The sequence below is a fragment of the Phytophthora cinnamomi genome, assembly GCF_018691715.1.
Source record: "Phytophthora cinnamomi strain GKB4 chromosome Unknown Contig53, whole genome shotgun sequence".
Lineage (NCBI taxonomy): Eukaryota > Oomycota > Peronosporomycetes > Peronosporales > Peronosporaceae > Phytophthora > Phytophthora cinnamomi.
Window position 1 is genome coordinate 1,966,920 of NW_027150986.1, and position 14,361 is coordinate 1,981,280.

Below are 14,361 nucleotides of genomic sequence, written 5' to 3' on the forward strand. Positions count from 1 at the left end.
ATGCCTAACCAAGAAGCTGCTTTTCTGAAGGAGTTCCTTGTCCACTCGCAACCCAAACCTTTGGTATTCCCGATTAGTACGACGCTCCTTTGCCACTTCTTGCTCTGCGGATTATACCGCGGGAAGTGGCCGTCACAGGCAACTCTGGGCAAACGCCGGGCAGGCACCATTCAAAAGTCGCGACCAGTCGAATAGATATCGTCCGTTTCGATTGGCCTCTTGCAAATGTCCCTGCAGCATACCACACCCAAAAGCCCCACCTCCTGCGCTGGGCGAATATCCTTTGTGTTCAAAGCGCATGCTTTTATTTCATTGCGGGCTGCTCTGCAACCCCGCTCTTCAGTCCACATGCTCTAGACGCGTAGACACATCACCTGCAACTGGGCACAACACCCAGCCAAGACTGGAGCAGGAGGCCTCTGCACCGCAGCTATTCGCCTCACTCAACACCGGTGGCAGCACATGATCCGCCTAGTTGTTGAACTTGAAGAAAATAATGTCGCCGTCCTGGACCTCGTACTTCTTGCCCTGCTGCTTGAGCTTGCCAGCCTTCTTGACAGCCTCCTCCGAGCCCACTACAAAAGTTAATCACGACGGCATTAGAGTTCACCTGAATAGAAGTCACAAAGATTCGTTGGTAGGCAGTCAAACTTACGCTCTTTCAGGTCAGCGAACGCCTGGACTTCGGCCATGATGAAGCCCTTCTCGAAGTCCGTGTGGATGACACCGGCAGCCTGGGGTGCCAGCCGTCCCTTGCGGATCGTCCAGCCACGCACCTCGTCCTTGCCGGCCGTGAAGAAGTGGATAAGGCCAAGAGCCGAGTAACCCATCTTGAGCACGCGGTTCAGGATGGACTTGTGCGTCGGGTTCTCCTTGTAGTACGTCTCCAGCTGGCCCGCAGCCTCGAGGTCCAGCATCTCGAGCTCGAACTCGCAGCTGAGCGGGATGACGGGCTCGTTGCCGCCGCGCTCCTTGATGAACTCGGCGATCTTGGGCAGGTACTTGTTGCCCTTGCGCAGGTAGTCGCGCTTGCTCACGTTGATGAGGTAGACCACGGGCTTGGCCGTCAGCAGCTGCATCTGGTTGAGGATCTCGACCTCCTGGGCCGACCACGTGCCGAAGGACACGTCCTTGCCCGACTCGAGCCACTCCTGGATCTTGCACAGAGACTCGTACTCGAGCTTCTTCTCCTTGCCGCCGACGCCGCGCTCGGCGAGCTTCTTGACACCGGCGCACTCCTTGGTGACGCGCTCAATGTCCTTGAGCCGCAGCTCCTCCTGGATGATCTTCATGTCACGCACGGGGTCCACGTTGCCCTCCACGTGGGTCACCTCGGTCGAGTCGAAGGCGCGCACCATGTGGTAGATGGCGTCCACGGCCTGGATGTGCGACAGGAAGGCATTGCCCAGGCCAGCGCCCTCGGCGGCGCCACGCACGAGTCCGGCGATGTCCGTGATGGAGATCACGGGCGGCACGACGCTGGCGGGCTGGTACTTGTCCACGAGCCAGTTGAAGCGCTGGTCGGGCAGCGGCACCACGGCGTCGTTGGGGTCGATGGTGCAGAAGGGGAAGTTCTCGGCGGGGATGTGCAGCTTCGACAGGCAGTTGAAGAAGGTGCTCTTGCCCACGTTGGGGACGCCCACGATGCCGATCTTGACGTTGTTACCGGGGCGGCCCAGGTACGTGCGCGTGGGCTGCAGGAGGGGAGGGGAAAGGGGGACAGAGACAACGAGAGAAGGAGTTAGATGGGGAGAGGAGAGTGGTGCAGGCAGGGCAGGCAGCCACCGACCTCCTCGGTCTTCTTTCCCTTCGGCGGCATGGTGGCGGGCTGGTGCTCGGGGGTTCTCGCGGATTAGACGTGAAATAAAGCAATGGCGCTCGTGCTTTGAGTGACTCAGGGTAGGGATTTGAAGGTTAACCTCGCTTTTCATTGGCGGTTAAAGATTTAACCCCTCTACATGTATACTAAGGGAATTTGCCAATTTAGTGCACTTTTCAAAGGGCATCAGTCAAGGCGCGGTAGCCGAAAGTCTACTCTGAGTTTCAGTGTGCAATATGCATGCCCAGACAGGTGTTTGTTTACTCTCTTTCACAGATTAATTCTGGTATGGTAGAATATCATCAACTCTCCGACCTAACTTAAATTTTGTATTGCCTTTAATAGCCAATCACAGCATTTTTTATTTATTTAGGCTAATCATCATACGTCTCTTTTGGATTTCGGCCAATCGATTTCGATAGGGGTAGGTGAGTCCGGTATGCTGGCAGATCCGACGTATCGGGTCGGAGGCACACGCAAAATATGTATATGGCAATACAAATTCTAATATAATTGCATATCACACGCATATTTGTCATGTCTCCGACCGTCTCCGACCTGTACCGTCGTTCAGGTACACATGCACTCTGTAAAAAAATGTATGAGCGTACATGGTATAAATTTATTAATATCCCGCATTTTAAATATTAAAATGTGAATGCGTTAGGGCCTAGCAGGTCAGGCGTGCATTAATGATGAAGAACTTCATTTTTATTTACGCTTTTTATTTTAATATAGTGCTACTTGCAACGTGGCGGCAGGGTCGCTGGAGGCTGCCGGAGGGCGCGGCGTGACGCTTGCAGGTGCTCACCAAACGGGCAGCCTGCCAGCCGCCCTGCCGGGTAAGCCATCAAGATCGTCGGCGCAAACTGCTGCCCCCGCTGCCACTGCCGCCGCCTCCTCCTGCCTCCTCCTGCCGCCGCCTCCTGCCGACACCTCGTCGCCTCCTCCTGCCGCCTCCCCGCCGTCCACTGCCGCCGCCTCCTCCTGCCTCCTCCTGCCTCCTCCTGCCTCCTCCTGCCTCCTCCTGCCTCTTCCTGCCGCCTCCCCGCCGTCCACCCCGCTTCCGCCCCGCTGCCACCGCCTCCTGCCGACACCCCGCCGCCGCCTCCTGCCGACACCCCGCCGCCGCCTACTGCCGACACCCCGCCGCCGCCTCCTGCCGACACCGCCTCCTGCTGTCCACCCCGGCCTCGCCTGAATGAAAGTGATCGGTGTGGCACACCACTAAAACCATAAACTAATATATCAACTTGTGAAGGTATGTGATATGGGGTACCAGTGTTTTGGTACAGGTCGGAGCTGGTCGGAGGTCGGATAATTTATGGTATGGAGAGGCTCTTATTGGGTAGTTTGGATGGATTGTAGTGAATGGCCTATTTCCTGCTGATTGCCAGTTTAGTGCTCCTTTTTATCTTAGTATTTGTATGAACCAGCATTTCTCAAACTGGGACAGTGTTTCTTTCGTTCAGTGGTTAGGTAACCTATAATACACGATAAAAACGCAAACACATCAGTATTGAAAGGATATGTATCTTGGAAATAATTTGTCATTTCGACAGTGCTGACAGCTCAGTCGGTTAACGCCGCTGGCTTAATGAGGGCCCTACGGGGAGCAGGGTTGTCGCGGGTTCGAGTCCCCTCGGACACGTTAATTCTCCGCACTGTTATAAAGGTATGATTATCTGCTCATCTGTGTGTGCAATTGACTTACAGTAACTAACATTGATTTGCCTGTCTGTCTTATCTCTTGACTAAACTTCAAACAGCGATTGCTCGGGTGCGCCTGGAGCATTTTCAACCTCCGTATGAACCGGTGTCAGTCGGGAACCTTTTTGCTGTGCCTTTCGAGGTTTTGCTTGTAGGTTCTCTAGTAGTTCACGGGTTAGCAATCGCCCACCAACTCTCGCTGTCTTCCGCTTCCTGCCTTTCGTGCGTGGTGGTGGGAGGACGAGAAGCTGTTGTTGGACGGTTTTCTTCACGTGAAGCCAAGCGGCTTGCTTAATCGACGCCGGCGCCGCTTCATAAAGCGCCTGTACCAGCCGCTACCAACGCCAGTTCCCGTAGTCATCTCAGCGATCGTGCTGGCCTTGGCAATGATTTCCCCACGTTTGGCCGGCTTCCCGATAAGCTGTCGCCCCATAATCCACTCACAAAGGTTTTGCTCTGCCTCAGCTGTCAGGCGTGGTTGAGGGCCACGTCACTGAGACTCCATCGATTCGTCTTTCTTGCGCTTGCCTACCCACTTAATTAGCTTGCGGTAGAGTTTAGCTTGCTTTTGGTGTAGTCTCCGCGCTTCTTGGTCATGATTCTCGGGGCGAGGTCAATTTGGTAGTGATAGTAAAATAGTTAAGCTCATGCCACTAGTACTAACTGCAAAAGCAGACGAGACAAATCGGGTGGTCGAGAGTTAGCCAACAGGAGCTGTATACATAATGGCAGGTTTTACGGTCTCAAATATTTCATCCAGTAATATACCAGAGCTCGTAGGGTTTTGGCGTGATTGGTCGTTTCTATTAGTGCACTAATATGCTTCTAGTGCACTAAAGTGGCAGATTCCCTTACCTCAATACTTTTTAGTGTGCAAAGAAAAGGTGTCAATAGAACCATGAAAGTTTCATTCGATGGATGTAGGAAGCGCAGGTCTCGTAGTCGCTGAGCTCGGTACATGTACTATATAGCAGATCTACAGGGCAGCCGTGGTGTTGCCACCGCCAGCCCTCACCTGCTGTGCCAACCTGTCCGTTTCTGCAAATGAGCAAAGAACACGAGCACGAGGTTAGATAATCTACGCAGAGAAGCACAGCACAGTGGTCCAGACACGTACCAGCTTTCTTCTTTGCCGCCGCAACTCCGAGAGCGATAAAGACAACCGCCATTACACCCAGGAACGCGCCGACACCCACGAAAATGGTCCCCGGGGCCGACGTCGAGCTGCTCAGCGTCGCGCATGAGCTAATATCCTTCACGCTGCAGTCAGTGCCGGTGTAGCAAGACAAGCAGCTGCACGACTTGGTGCCGTTCGACTCCTTGCATTGGCCGTTACCGCCGCAGTCAGACGTGCTTTCGCAAGTGCCGCCACCGCTAGTAACCTCGTACGTGCCGCAAATGTCCTCCTGGGTCGTACCAACACTGCTGCTCAAGGTGACATCACACGTGGCACCGGAGTCCGTGCAGACAACGCCTTCACGGCTGGAGCAAGTCCACGAGTCCGAGCTGCTGATTTTCAGGTTGCTTGCGGAGCAGCTGCTCACGATCCAACCATACTTCGTTGCTCGCGTGTTGGTTGACTGTGTTTTGGTTTCAACGGTAGGTTTCCACGAGCACTTAGTGCTATCAGTCCACTCTGCGTTGTCCGTGTATCCCGAGTACTTCGCAAACATAGCCTTCAGATTCGTGTAATCCGTCGAGGACTTTGAGCTAGGCGTTCCCAAAAAGTCCGTGCTGCCACCTACAAATTAAGCGGAACGATTAACTTCTTAGGTCCAAAAATGTTGAGCACATTGTGTATGTGACATACCTGTGAACATTGGGAACAGCGAGTCCGACGCCAGCTTGGCTTCACCATACGAATAGGCCAGGCCACCCGACCAAACCGCGGTGAACTCATCTGTCTTGGAAGGGTCTTGGTACAAGTAGGGAATCATTCCCCAGTCACGAGGGGTAGCTGAAGAAGTCTTACAACCGTACTCGCCAAAGGCCACGACGATGGGGATACCCTGCGCCATGTTAATGTAACGCTGGTACGCCTCCGCGAACGTCGAGTCCGGGCACCAACGGTACTCGTTGATCAAGTAGATATCAATACTCTCCGCCATCATTCCGTTGGTCATTTTGTCGCCGCACAGTAGACCCTGGATCTTGACCACGTGGTAGTCGTCGGCATTAGAGATCTGGTTGTTACTGCTGTCAGCAGCAGCATAAGCGAGCGGGAGAATGCGAATCTTCTTGCCGTTGACCGTCATCCAGTTCTTCAAGTCTGCAACGTAGGCCTTGACACATGAACCGGCGGTCAAGTCTGCCTGCATGATTTCGTTTGCCACGACGACACCCAGCGTGTTGTCGTACTGGGCAAAGTTCTGGATGATCTTCTTGCCGTACTCCAGCAGCAGCGCCGGGTAGCAGGTCTCGGTCTGGTCCACCGTCTTCGTGCCATCGCCGGATGACACTTTGCCCGAGCAGCTGAGGCTCTTGGTGATGGTCGAGTAGCGGTACTTGCCGTAGTAGGCATCGTTATCGGGCGAGGCCGACACCAGAACGTACACGCCGAGCGCGGCCATATCGTTCATGAAGTTCTTGTACGAGGACGTGGGGTTGATGTTGTACAGGCGCAGTGTGTTGTACTTGAGCCCCGACAGATTCTCCGAGATGGCGGCCTTCGAGTACTTGTCATAGTAGTCGTCGCTCACGGCGTACTCGTACGTCATCTGCACGGCATTTTAGATAAAATACAACGTTAGATAAAAAGGAACCGCGACAGAACTGAGCTTTGCTGTTAGTGGCGGCTCCTTCCGATCCTCGTAGCGCCGTTCGAACGCACCCCTTTGATGAAGAAGCGCTCGCCCGTCTTGGCGTTGTAGAGCTTGTTGCCGCGCACGACGATCACGCCGTCCACGGCTGTGGCCGCCGCCAGGTGCTGCAGCGCGGCGACGGCCAGCACGGCCAGCAGCAGCAGGGCGCTCCTTCCAGTCATGATGTTCGAGGCAGGCAGCAAGTCAGCGAGTCGCGGTCCGTCGGCTCCGTTCCAGTATGGGCCTCTCCCTTTTTTCCTCCCGCCGCCGCGAACAGAATAATTTTTGGAGCGGATTTTCTACATGGAAACAGCTGGCGCACCCATAACTATAAGGAGGTAATACTGTCAGCGCCCAAGCATCAGCTATGAGAGGAATTAGACTAAAGCTTGGTTTGGAAGGTCTAATACTTCGCGCAACAGAGGAATAGGACAACGGAGGCTATCAGCTTCTGGAACAGGCGTGCGATTTGTAGGGAGCATCGATTGGACGAAAATAGGTTACCGAGTCATGATTGGCCATTAACGATCGGAATGATTTGCCTAACACAACATTTTGGTTTAAAGAAAATCAAGTTTAGCCTGGCCGTTGCAACAAAACTGATCGACACCCACGCGCTGAGCGTGGGTGTGGATCAGTGGCGCCGACAGAAGTCGGCGAGCCGCGCGTAGGCGTCCGCCAGCACGTCGTGTGGCGCCGAAAACACGATGCGGAAGTAGTTGTTCATCCCAAAGCACTGACAGGCGGGACAGAGCACGAATCGATTAGTTTCAGTGGCCGTTTCGCCGATGCGCGCGCAACCAACAGTTCAGTGGATCGCGGACAGTACCTGGCCGGGCAACACGAAGACGGACTCCTCGTCCAGCAGCTTCTGCGTGAGGTCCAAATCGTCATTGATCTGCGTCAGTATGTCGGTGTGTACCTTCACCTGCATTGGCCAGAACGAGGTTAGTGCACAACTCTAGGCGCAGGATACTTTTTTCTCGGTGCGCTCCTTGCGTACCATCGCGTACATCGCGCCCTGCGGCGCCACCACTTCCAGACCCGGTATCGCACTGATAGTGTCGACGGTGAACTTGGCGTTGTCTTCCAAAGTCGCGAAATACCGCTTCTTGAAGTCGACCAGCGACTGCGCCTCGGCACTCCCGGGTGCAGGCGTCAGCAAATCCGGAATCACGCTCTGTCATTGAGCGCAACGGTGAGCTCTACGCTGAGCCAAGTCACGGTGCAAACTGTAGCAAGTTACCTGGACGAGTGAGTTTGCCCCCAGGGTGCTTCGTGACAGCTTGAGATAGGCTGTCCGCACGTCTTTCAGGATGTTGCTGCGGTCGCTCACAATGACCCAACCAACCCTCCAACCAGGGATCAGGAACTGCTTGGCCAAGCCACCCACGGTCACCACTGGTACAGACTTCGATAGCGTCGCCACGGGGAAGAACACGTTGCTTCCGAATACCATGTCCCCGTAGATCTCATCCTGAGGAACGATACAAGTTAGGGTGGTCAGATTTAACAACATTTTGCAGCGAAGCTGTCCTTACGGCGATGATTGGGATCTTGTTTAGTTCTGCCAATGCAAGGATCTTTTCCAGATGAAGCTGCAAACGCACAGGCATATTGTTAGGTTTTGTGATCCTTAAGCAAGTGCTGCCGTCTCTTACCTTTGAATACACACTGCCACAGGGGTTAGACGGATTGTTCACCAGAATGGCCTTGGTATTACCATCTACCAAGGACTGCATATGCTCCAGATCGACTTCCCAGTTGCTCTCCGCCTGATGCCATCACCACACAATGCCCATCAGTACAGCAACCTCGATCGACAACTGCCGTGGTATCAATCTCACCTTCAGGTTGTAGAACCTGCATTCGATCCGGTTCAGTTGGCACAGTGCTTGATAGAATGGAAACCCAGGCTTCGGAAGAAGGATGTTGTCACCAGGATCTAGCAGACCCCGCACAGCAATGTCAATAGCTCCAGAGCACCCGCTGGTGATGATGATGTCCTCCGATGTCAACGGGGCTTTCGCATTGCCATAGTGTCGTGCAATTGCAGCACGGGCAGCCTCAGACCCAGCAGAGTGGATGTAGCCATTATACTGCATTGAGCTACCAACGGGTTATACCAAGAAATTTCAGATGGACGATAGGAAGCGCGGTGCACAGCATACCGAGTGTTGCGGACAATGGCATTCATCAGGACATCAGGGCAATGCAAATTGCCGAACACCGTTGGGTCGCCTGCGAACCGAAATATTCGTTTCAAAACTGAGCTCTCCCAGATATCCAGAGCACACCACATAGAATATCACCAACCGAGCGACAGCGGGATCAAGGTCTTCGTCGACGTTGCAGGCTTCTTGATGTTGTCCACAATTTTGCGAATTGGATTGGTGCACAACTTGGAGAAATCTGACGGCTGCACATTCCACTGCTGCTTAGCTTGCTGTTTGGTTTCCACCATGTTATGATGAGATTGAATTGTGAGGAAGGGAATACCATGCCGAGGTCATCGATCCGGGGCGATCATCACGCCGTGCTGGCATTGCCCTATCGCCAAATGCACTGCTCATGACAAGTGCCGAAAGTTGACCAATCGATGACAGTTATTGCCTCTCGGTGGTTTGCAGTGTGTCTTCAAGGCAGCAATCCCCTTTGCTGGTCCACAGAGGACCATTAGAGTGGCCCAAGGTGCGGCAAAATACAGGAAGTGTTTGCATACTTAAGTAACCGTTTGAAGCCGGGCATAGTTTTTGTTGTGTAGAACCAGATGCATGAAATTCAGCAAAATAACGACTGATACATCTCGGCCGCGCAGTTTTGGCGGAACTGCGCTTGTTTGGTCAAAAGTTGCTTTTTGAGTACCTCCTCCTCCTTACCGAGAGAGCCAAACAAGACCTCCAGTAGATCTGGCTCCAAGTTGTCGTCCTCCCAGCATTTGGTCAAGACTGCCACGAAGCCCACACTAGCATTTGCAAGAAGCCCCCGCCAGTCTGCAGCGTGACTCGTTGCTAAAAGTCGTTGCGTCTTCATGAAAACATCGTTATCGAGGGATAGCAACATCTTCTCCCGCGCGAATTGAGCTTTCTCCGCGATAATAGCTGCCACCGCACTGGCTTCGTCCATGAGAGTGGCTTCAGCAGTTTCTGACGAGGACCGTAAGGCAAAAAGCTGCGACTCGCACTGCTGCTTGACAAGCTCTTCCAACATGACCCGGGCGTAGTACGAAACCATACGCTTGTCTGCAACAAGCTTCTCTCGCTCACCATCCCACCAGTAGTTGACAGCAATAGTGAACGTGTCCGAGTCGACCTGATGCCACCAGCCCTCGGGGATTACAATGGCGTCTGCAAAGCAATCGGCGAAGGTTTAGTACGTAACCCTCAACCATCGGCGATCACAGAGCTCTTGATAAGACCACAGTTTACCTCCGGATGTGACTTCAAAGCGATAGGCCGACGCCTCAGGAAATCGAGGGTGAGCTTTCAAGTCAGGTTCCACGATGTTCACTCGACTGTGATTGACCGACTTGGTGTGCACCGGAAAGGGGTACAACTTTGCAGCGTCCGATGGCGGGTATAGCGTGACAGTCTTCTTCCCGTACAGGACGGCCAGAATGTTCTGGTACGCGTCATAGTGCAGTGTAGTTCGACCAGGTTGCACAGTCATCCACAAGTTCACTTGTGAAATCGGTTTGTCTTGGATAGATCCGGGCCTTGAAAACCGTGCAAGGAGTTAGTCAGACCCAGCGATGGCAGCGACGACACCACTGGCAAGTACCTTACAGACGGAAATCGTTCATGATGGCTGGCAGACTTGCCTTCGCGCAGGTAGAACCTGGCTTGAATACTGCGATGGGGCACTGCGCAAGATAAAACTCTAGGTCGTCTACTTCCTGCAGCCAGTGCGACTGCTTTCGGAATGCAGCCTGATAATAATCGACAAAGTCGCCAAACTTGAGCTGGACGCTTTGTCTTCCCTGCTCGTTGCCATGGTAGCAGCCGCTCGATCGCTCTTTGCAAGCAATATCGACCACTGGCGTACACGCGCACACACCGTAAGCACAAACGCAGCCAGCTATATCCAACTACGTGCTGTTACCGGTGTCTCGATGAAACGCAAACGAGTCCAGCGAATGGACTAACTCCGGGGTGAACTTTGGCAAATGCTCGGGAGCAACGCATTGCCTCGAGAAGCCAGGCAGGTAGGCCGGGTCGCTGCCGCTCATGTGACTTGAGCTCATTTTATGTGGTGCACAAAACAATGGAGCTGCGGCGTCTCGTCCTCTATTAGGAAGAATCCACTGCATGAATCAAGATGGACCTCTAACTTGTAGAAGCGGCCCCGTTCAGTGCTAAGTATGTAATTGTTTTCATGGCTACTGGTTACTAGAGCGCTAACTTGAAGCGCTGGTTGGCAAAGGTTCGAGCGATGAAACAGTAGCGTCGGACATTGGTTCCGGTGCTGGCTGGCTTGTCGCCGTCTTAGCACCAGAAGATGACTTGGAGTGGCGCACGCAGTAGCCATGACGCTGCGCCCACTTTTGGCAGCCTTCCTCCGCGCACCGTGAGCCGCCACCGTGCGCTCGACAGAATCCCTTTGAAATGGCGCCCTTCGTGCAGTCAGGGTGCTGGCAGCGCACACCGCCACCGTGCGTCTTGCAGCAACCGCGAGACTGCACCGCGCGGTGGCAACCTTCAACGCTGCAGAATTTGACTCCGCCATGTGCGCTACACTTGTGGCCGAACTGCGCCACACGCTCGCAGCCAGCCTCCGCACACAAACGCCTCCCTCCGTGTCCTGAACAAGCGTTGTTGAAGCGAGCAAACTTGGTGCAGCCCTCCACTTCACAGCGGCGGCGGCGGTACCGCTTAGGAGCAGGAGCAGCAACAGGAGAAGGAGCAGCAGTAGGTGCAGGTGCAGCAGTAACAGGAGCAGCCACTGCGTCTTCGCCCTTTGCGACTTCAGCAGCTTCAGCACCAGGCTCCATCGACTCGTCCTTCGCCTCTGGGGTTGGCGAGGGTTTGTCCTTTTCATCAGCCTCCTTGTTTGGATCACTCGATGTTGCATCCGTAGCAGTTGCGTCTTTCACCTCCGTGGAGGCGTCAGCGGCAGTGTCGGCGCCACCGTTGGCCGAAGTGTCGGTTGCAGTCGCTGGCGTTTTGTCATCGCCATCGGCCGGTTTCTTCTGCTTGTCCTTGGCGATCACGGCCGCTTGAAGCAGCGTGTCGATCCACTCGCGCACAGGGTGGCCCTCGCTGTCCGTGGGAGGCTGCGCGGCCGCTGCAGCCGGCTTGGCAGGGTGGCTCTCGGCCACTTCGCTCATTGCGCCGCCAGTCGTTGATATTTTTGCGGACGATCTGCACCAAGTCGCATGTTTCGTATTCTTCTGCATGGGTGGGAAACCACTTAGTATTTGTATCGAGTAGTCTCAAACACAGCCGTTACACCAAACAAGAATCTTCACAGGTCGTAGCATGTCGCAGAAGTGCAAGTTGATGTTGCAGCCGGCGCTGCTAGCCGGCGCGTTCCGCCGCCAGGCCGACCCCGACGGCGGCGTGCGGCGGTGGACGTGCGCTATCTGCTCGACCATCAACGGAGACGCGACGAGCGAGCCACCGCAGCGTTGCAAGACGTGCCAGCGCTCGCGTAGCCCGCAGTGGTTGCGGTTGGAGGACTCAGGCGTCCAGGTGCTCAATGCTGTAGAGCCCCACAACGATGTCGATTGGTACTAACGCATTACCTTCTTAGATCGCCTTAGGATCTCATGCTTTTCACACCAGCCCCGGCGGATCCAAGAGCCTGTCGGTCGTGGTGGCCATCAACTACACGCAAAAGGCTGTCACGCTGCTGAGATTGAAGGCAAAACGCAGAGAGGGGAGTGCACACAGTGACATTAGCTTCCACGAAGTCACGCTCAACGCGTCACAACTGCAGCAACAACTGGAGCCGCTGGATGCTGAGCAAGAGGATGAGTGTGTTCTGGACGACTATTGCATTTGCGGCGAGTGCCGTGCAGTCTTCCGTGTTGCCCAGGGCGACAAACAGTCTCGGTATGCAAACGAGGACAAGGTCGCTGAGCTTCAAAAGGAGTTGCAAAAGATTGGCGAGCAGAAACAGCGACTCGCTAGGGAGAAGGCGTACGAACGAACCCTGGAGTGTACAGAAGAGATCAAGATGAAGACGAAGCAGCTCTACGTTGCGAAGCGCGAGCTGGAGTTCCTTACTCCCGTGTTCTGTCCATTCTGTGGGTGGTCGTGCTAGATATCTGAAAAGGAAAGTAGGGGTCGACCAATATAAAGAGAGGGATCGCTTTGTATTTTGATAGTCCCCCTTTAAATATTCAACGAGAACGTTCGGTCCTTCAGTCGGTGTCGACACTAGGTACAGCATTGCTCCGGCATCCACGACGTCCACTTACTCGTTGGAATCGTGGCGAACAATTATCTCGGATGCGATTGCTGCTATCTTGCTTGAATGAATATCGGTTGCTCGTTACATCACCGAGCAGCCCAACCACGACTCCTCCGAGCCGTTCGCTGCCACACCTTCGGCCGCATTGTCCAAATGCTTCATGGCAGATGCGATGTGCGTGTCAAAGTATGGGTGCCACACGTGGTCATACATGAATCGAGCCGTGAACGAAAGATCGTCCTTATACGCTTTAGCGACCTTGGTTCCGCCCCAGACACGGCTCCGCTCTACGATCCACGGCACCATGACACGCTTCGGCTTGGTCGCGCGAAAAACTCGAGGCATCACATATCTCTGGAAAGCAGTCTCCGAAAAAGCAAGCTCAATTGCTGGCTTGAAAGCTTCCTCTTCCAATCCAAGCACATTGAAGAGCAAATGATTTAGGCGGCGAATGTCGTCTTGCAACATGCCCAAGCGAGTCTGCCACGAGTCCGCAGATGATGCTGCAGAGAATACCAAATCATCCTCCTGCGCGATAATCACATCCACAAGCGCGAAAATAGCCTGATATAAGGCAACGATATCGCGCTTCTCCACGAACTTGATAACTACGAGCGGAAGAAGGACTTTTGTCTTCACGTCGTGCTGGTTTCGAACAAACTCGATGAAGTGCAGCTTAAACCAGCTGAAAAACTCGGACACATTCCAATTCATCGGCGACGTCAAGCTGCGACTGCGTTCCAAGAACTGGTCGATGACGTAAAGCGCATGACGAATAGGCTCGTGCAGTCCCAGAAGAAACTGTGAGTTCCAGCTCATGTCCACTTCGTTGTTGCGTGTCAGCACGGTCGAAAACACCACGTTCTCCTTCTTGTGTGCTGGTGCAGATACTGGCGCGCTCATTACGTTGGAGAAATCGTCTGCGGCGAACTCCCTTCGGAGCGTGTTGGCGTCCATGCGCAGGGGGCCAAGGCTCAACACGGAAGAGGTGACCACCGACGAGCTTTCCTCGCTACTGTGCTCGGATATTGGCGTCGACAAGTTGCTGGCGGTCTGCTGCGTCTTGCTCAATATTGCAGCTTTGGCGGCGATGGCGTTCTGCTGCGATTCCAAGGACGCCCAGATATTGAAGAACTCGGTGTCGCTCGGCCCCTCATATCCGCTCTTGTAGTCGATCGTTGTCAACACGTGCGCAACCTGGCTGATGTCCACGAGTTGCTTCGACTTCTTGGCGGCAGACTCGTCGCGCGCGGTCTCGGGCAGTGACCAGATATTCGAATAGAAGACGGTCTCGTCACCCGGAAGGCGGCGCGCCTTCTTGAGACTCTCGCTCTTGGCCACCATGGCCAGTCGGCTTTTCGCGAGCGGTTTGCGTTTGACGACGGGCTTCACGGACCTGCTGTGGGGCAGTACGGGGCCGCCTCGGTGCACGGGCTTTCGCGGCAGGCGCTCTCTGCCAGGCAAGTCGCTTTGCACTTGAACTGGCATGGCTCTCCTCCCTTTTCTTCGTACACACCCGCTTTCCTTCTCTGCCTCTCCGCTTGATAGAGGGCAGCTCAAATCCACCAGATGCCCTGCGACTCTAATAGTCGTCAATGACGGAGCGTGCAGGTTCCG

At 54.4% G+C, this 14,361-nt stretch overlaps 6 protein-coding genes across 7 annotated transcripts; 1 reads left to right on the plus strand and 5 right to left on the minus strand.

Moving 5' to 3' along the window:
- Positions 1 to 471: 471 nt before the first annotated feature.
- IUM83_00558 (obg-like ATPase 1) lies at positions 472 to 1,819 on the minus strand (the record flags this gene model as incomplete). Its single annotated transcript, XM_067924337.1, has 3 exons — positions 472 to 575; positions 656 to 1,694; positions 1,790 to 1,819. 3 exons carry the CDS (start codon positions 1,817 to 1,819, stop codon positions 472 to 474), a joined length of 1,173 nt encoding a protein of 390 aa, XP_067788442.1.
- Positions 1,820 to 4,505: 2,686 nt separating this feature from the next.
- Positions 4,506 to 6,512, minus strand: IUM83_00559 (putative glycoside hydrolase; the record flags this gene model as incomplete). Its single annotated transcript, XM_067924338.1, has 4 exons — positions 4,506 to 4,567; positions 4,647 to 5,270; positions 5,340 to 6,246; positions 6,360 to 6,512. The coding sequence occupies 4 exons, from the start codon at positions 6,510 to 6,512 to the stop codon at positions 4,506 to 4,508; spliced, it is 1,746 nt and encodes a 581-aa protein (XP_067788443.1).
- A 452-nt stretch (positions 6,513 to 6,964) lies between these two features.
- Positions 6,965 to 8,794, minus strand: IUM83_00560 (tyrosine aminotransferase; the record flags this gene model as incomplete). Its single annotated transcript, XM_067924339.1, has 9 exons — positions 6,965 to 7,066; positions 7,160 to 7,258; positions 7,334 to 7,510; positions 7,577 to 7,807; positions 7,872 to 7,928; positions 7,992 to 8,105; positions 8,178 to 8,439; positions 8,502 to 8,571; positions 8,647 to 8,794. The coding sequence occupies 9 exons, from the start codon at positions 8,792 to 8,794 to the stop codon at positions 6,965 to 6,967; spliced, it is 1,260 nt and encodes a 419-aa protein (XP_067788713.1).
- A 317-nt stretch (positions 8,795 to 9,111) lies between these two features.
- On the minus strand, positions 9,112 to 11,656 carry IUM83_00561 (Clavaminate synthase-like protein; the record flags this gene model as incomplete). Its single annotated transcript, XM_067924340.1, has 4 exons — positions 9,112 to 9,677; positions 9,759 to 10,045; positions 10,116 to 10,365; positions 11,311 to 11,656. 4 exons carry the CDS (start codon positions 11,654 to 11,656, stop codon positions 9,112 to 9,114), a joined length of 1,449 nt encoding a protein of 482 aa, XP_067789456.1.
- Positions 11,657 to 11,807: 151 nt separating this feature from the next.
- Positions 11,808 to 12,594, plus strand: IUM83_00562 (proliferation-associated protein, metalloprotease family M24X; the record flags this gene model as incomplete). Its single annotated transcript, XM_067924341.1, has 2 exons — positions 11,808 to 12,020; positions 12,082 to 12,594. The coding sequence occupies 2 exons, from the start codon at positions 11,808 to 11,810 to the stop codon at positions 12,592 to 12,594; spliced, it is 726 nt and encodes a 241-aa protein (XP_067789010.1).
- Positions 12,595 to 12,825: 231 nt separating this feature from the next.
- On the minus strand, positions 12,826 to 14,232 carry IUM83_00563 (uncharacterized protein; the record flags this gene model as incomplete). Of its 2 annotated transcripts, none has more annotated exons than XM_067924343.1 (1): positions 12,826 to 14,232. In XM_067924343.1, the coding sequence occupies one exon, from the start codon at positions 14,230 to 14,232 to the stop codon at positions 12,826 to 12,828; it is 1,407 nt and encodes a 468-aa protein (XP_067789008.1). The 2 variants fall into 2 exon arrangements, with proteins under 2 accessions (XP_067789008.1, XP_067789009.1); XM_067924342.1 differs by having other exon boundaries at positions 12,826 to 13,050.
- Positions 14,233 to 14,361: the final 129 nt, after the last annotated feature.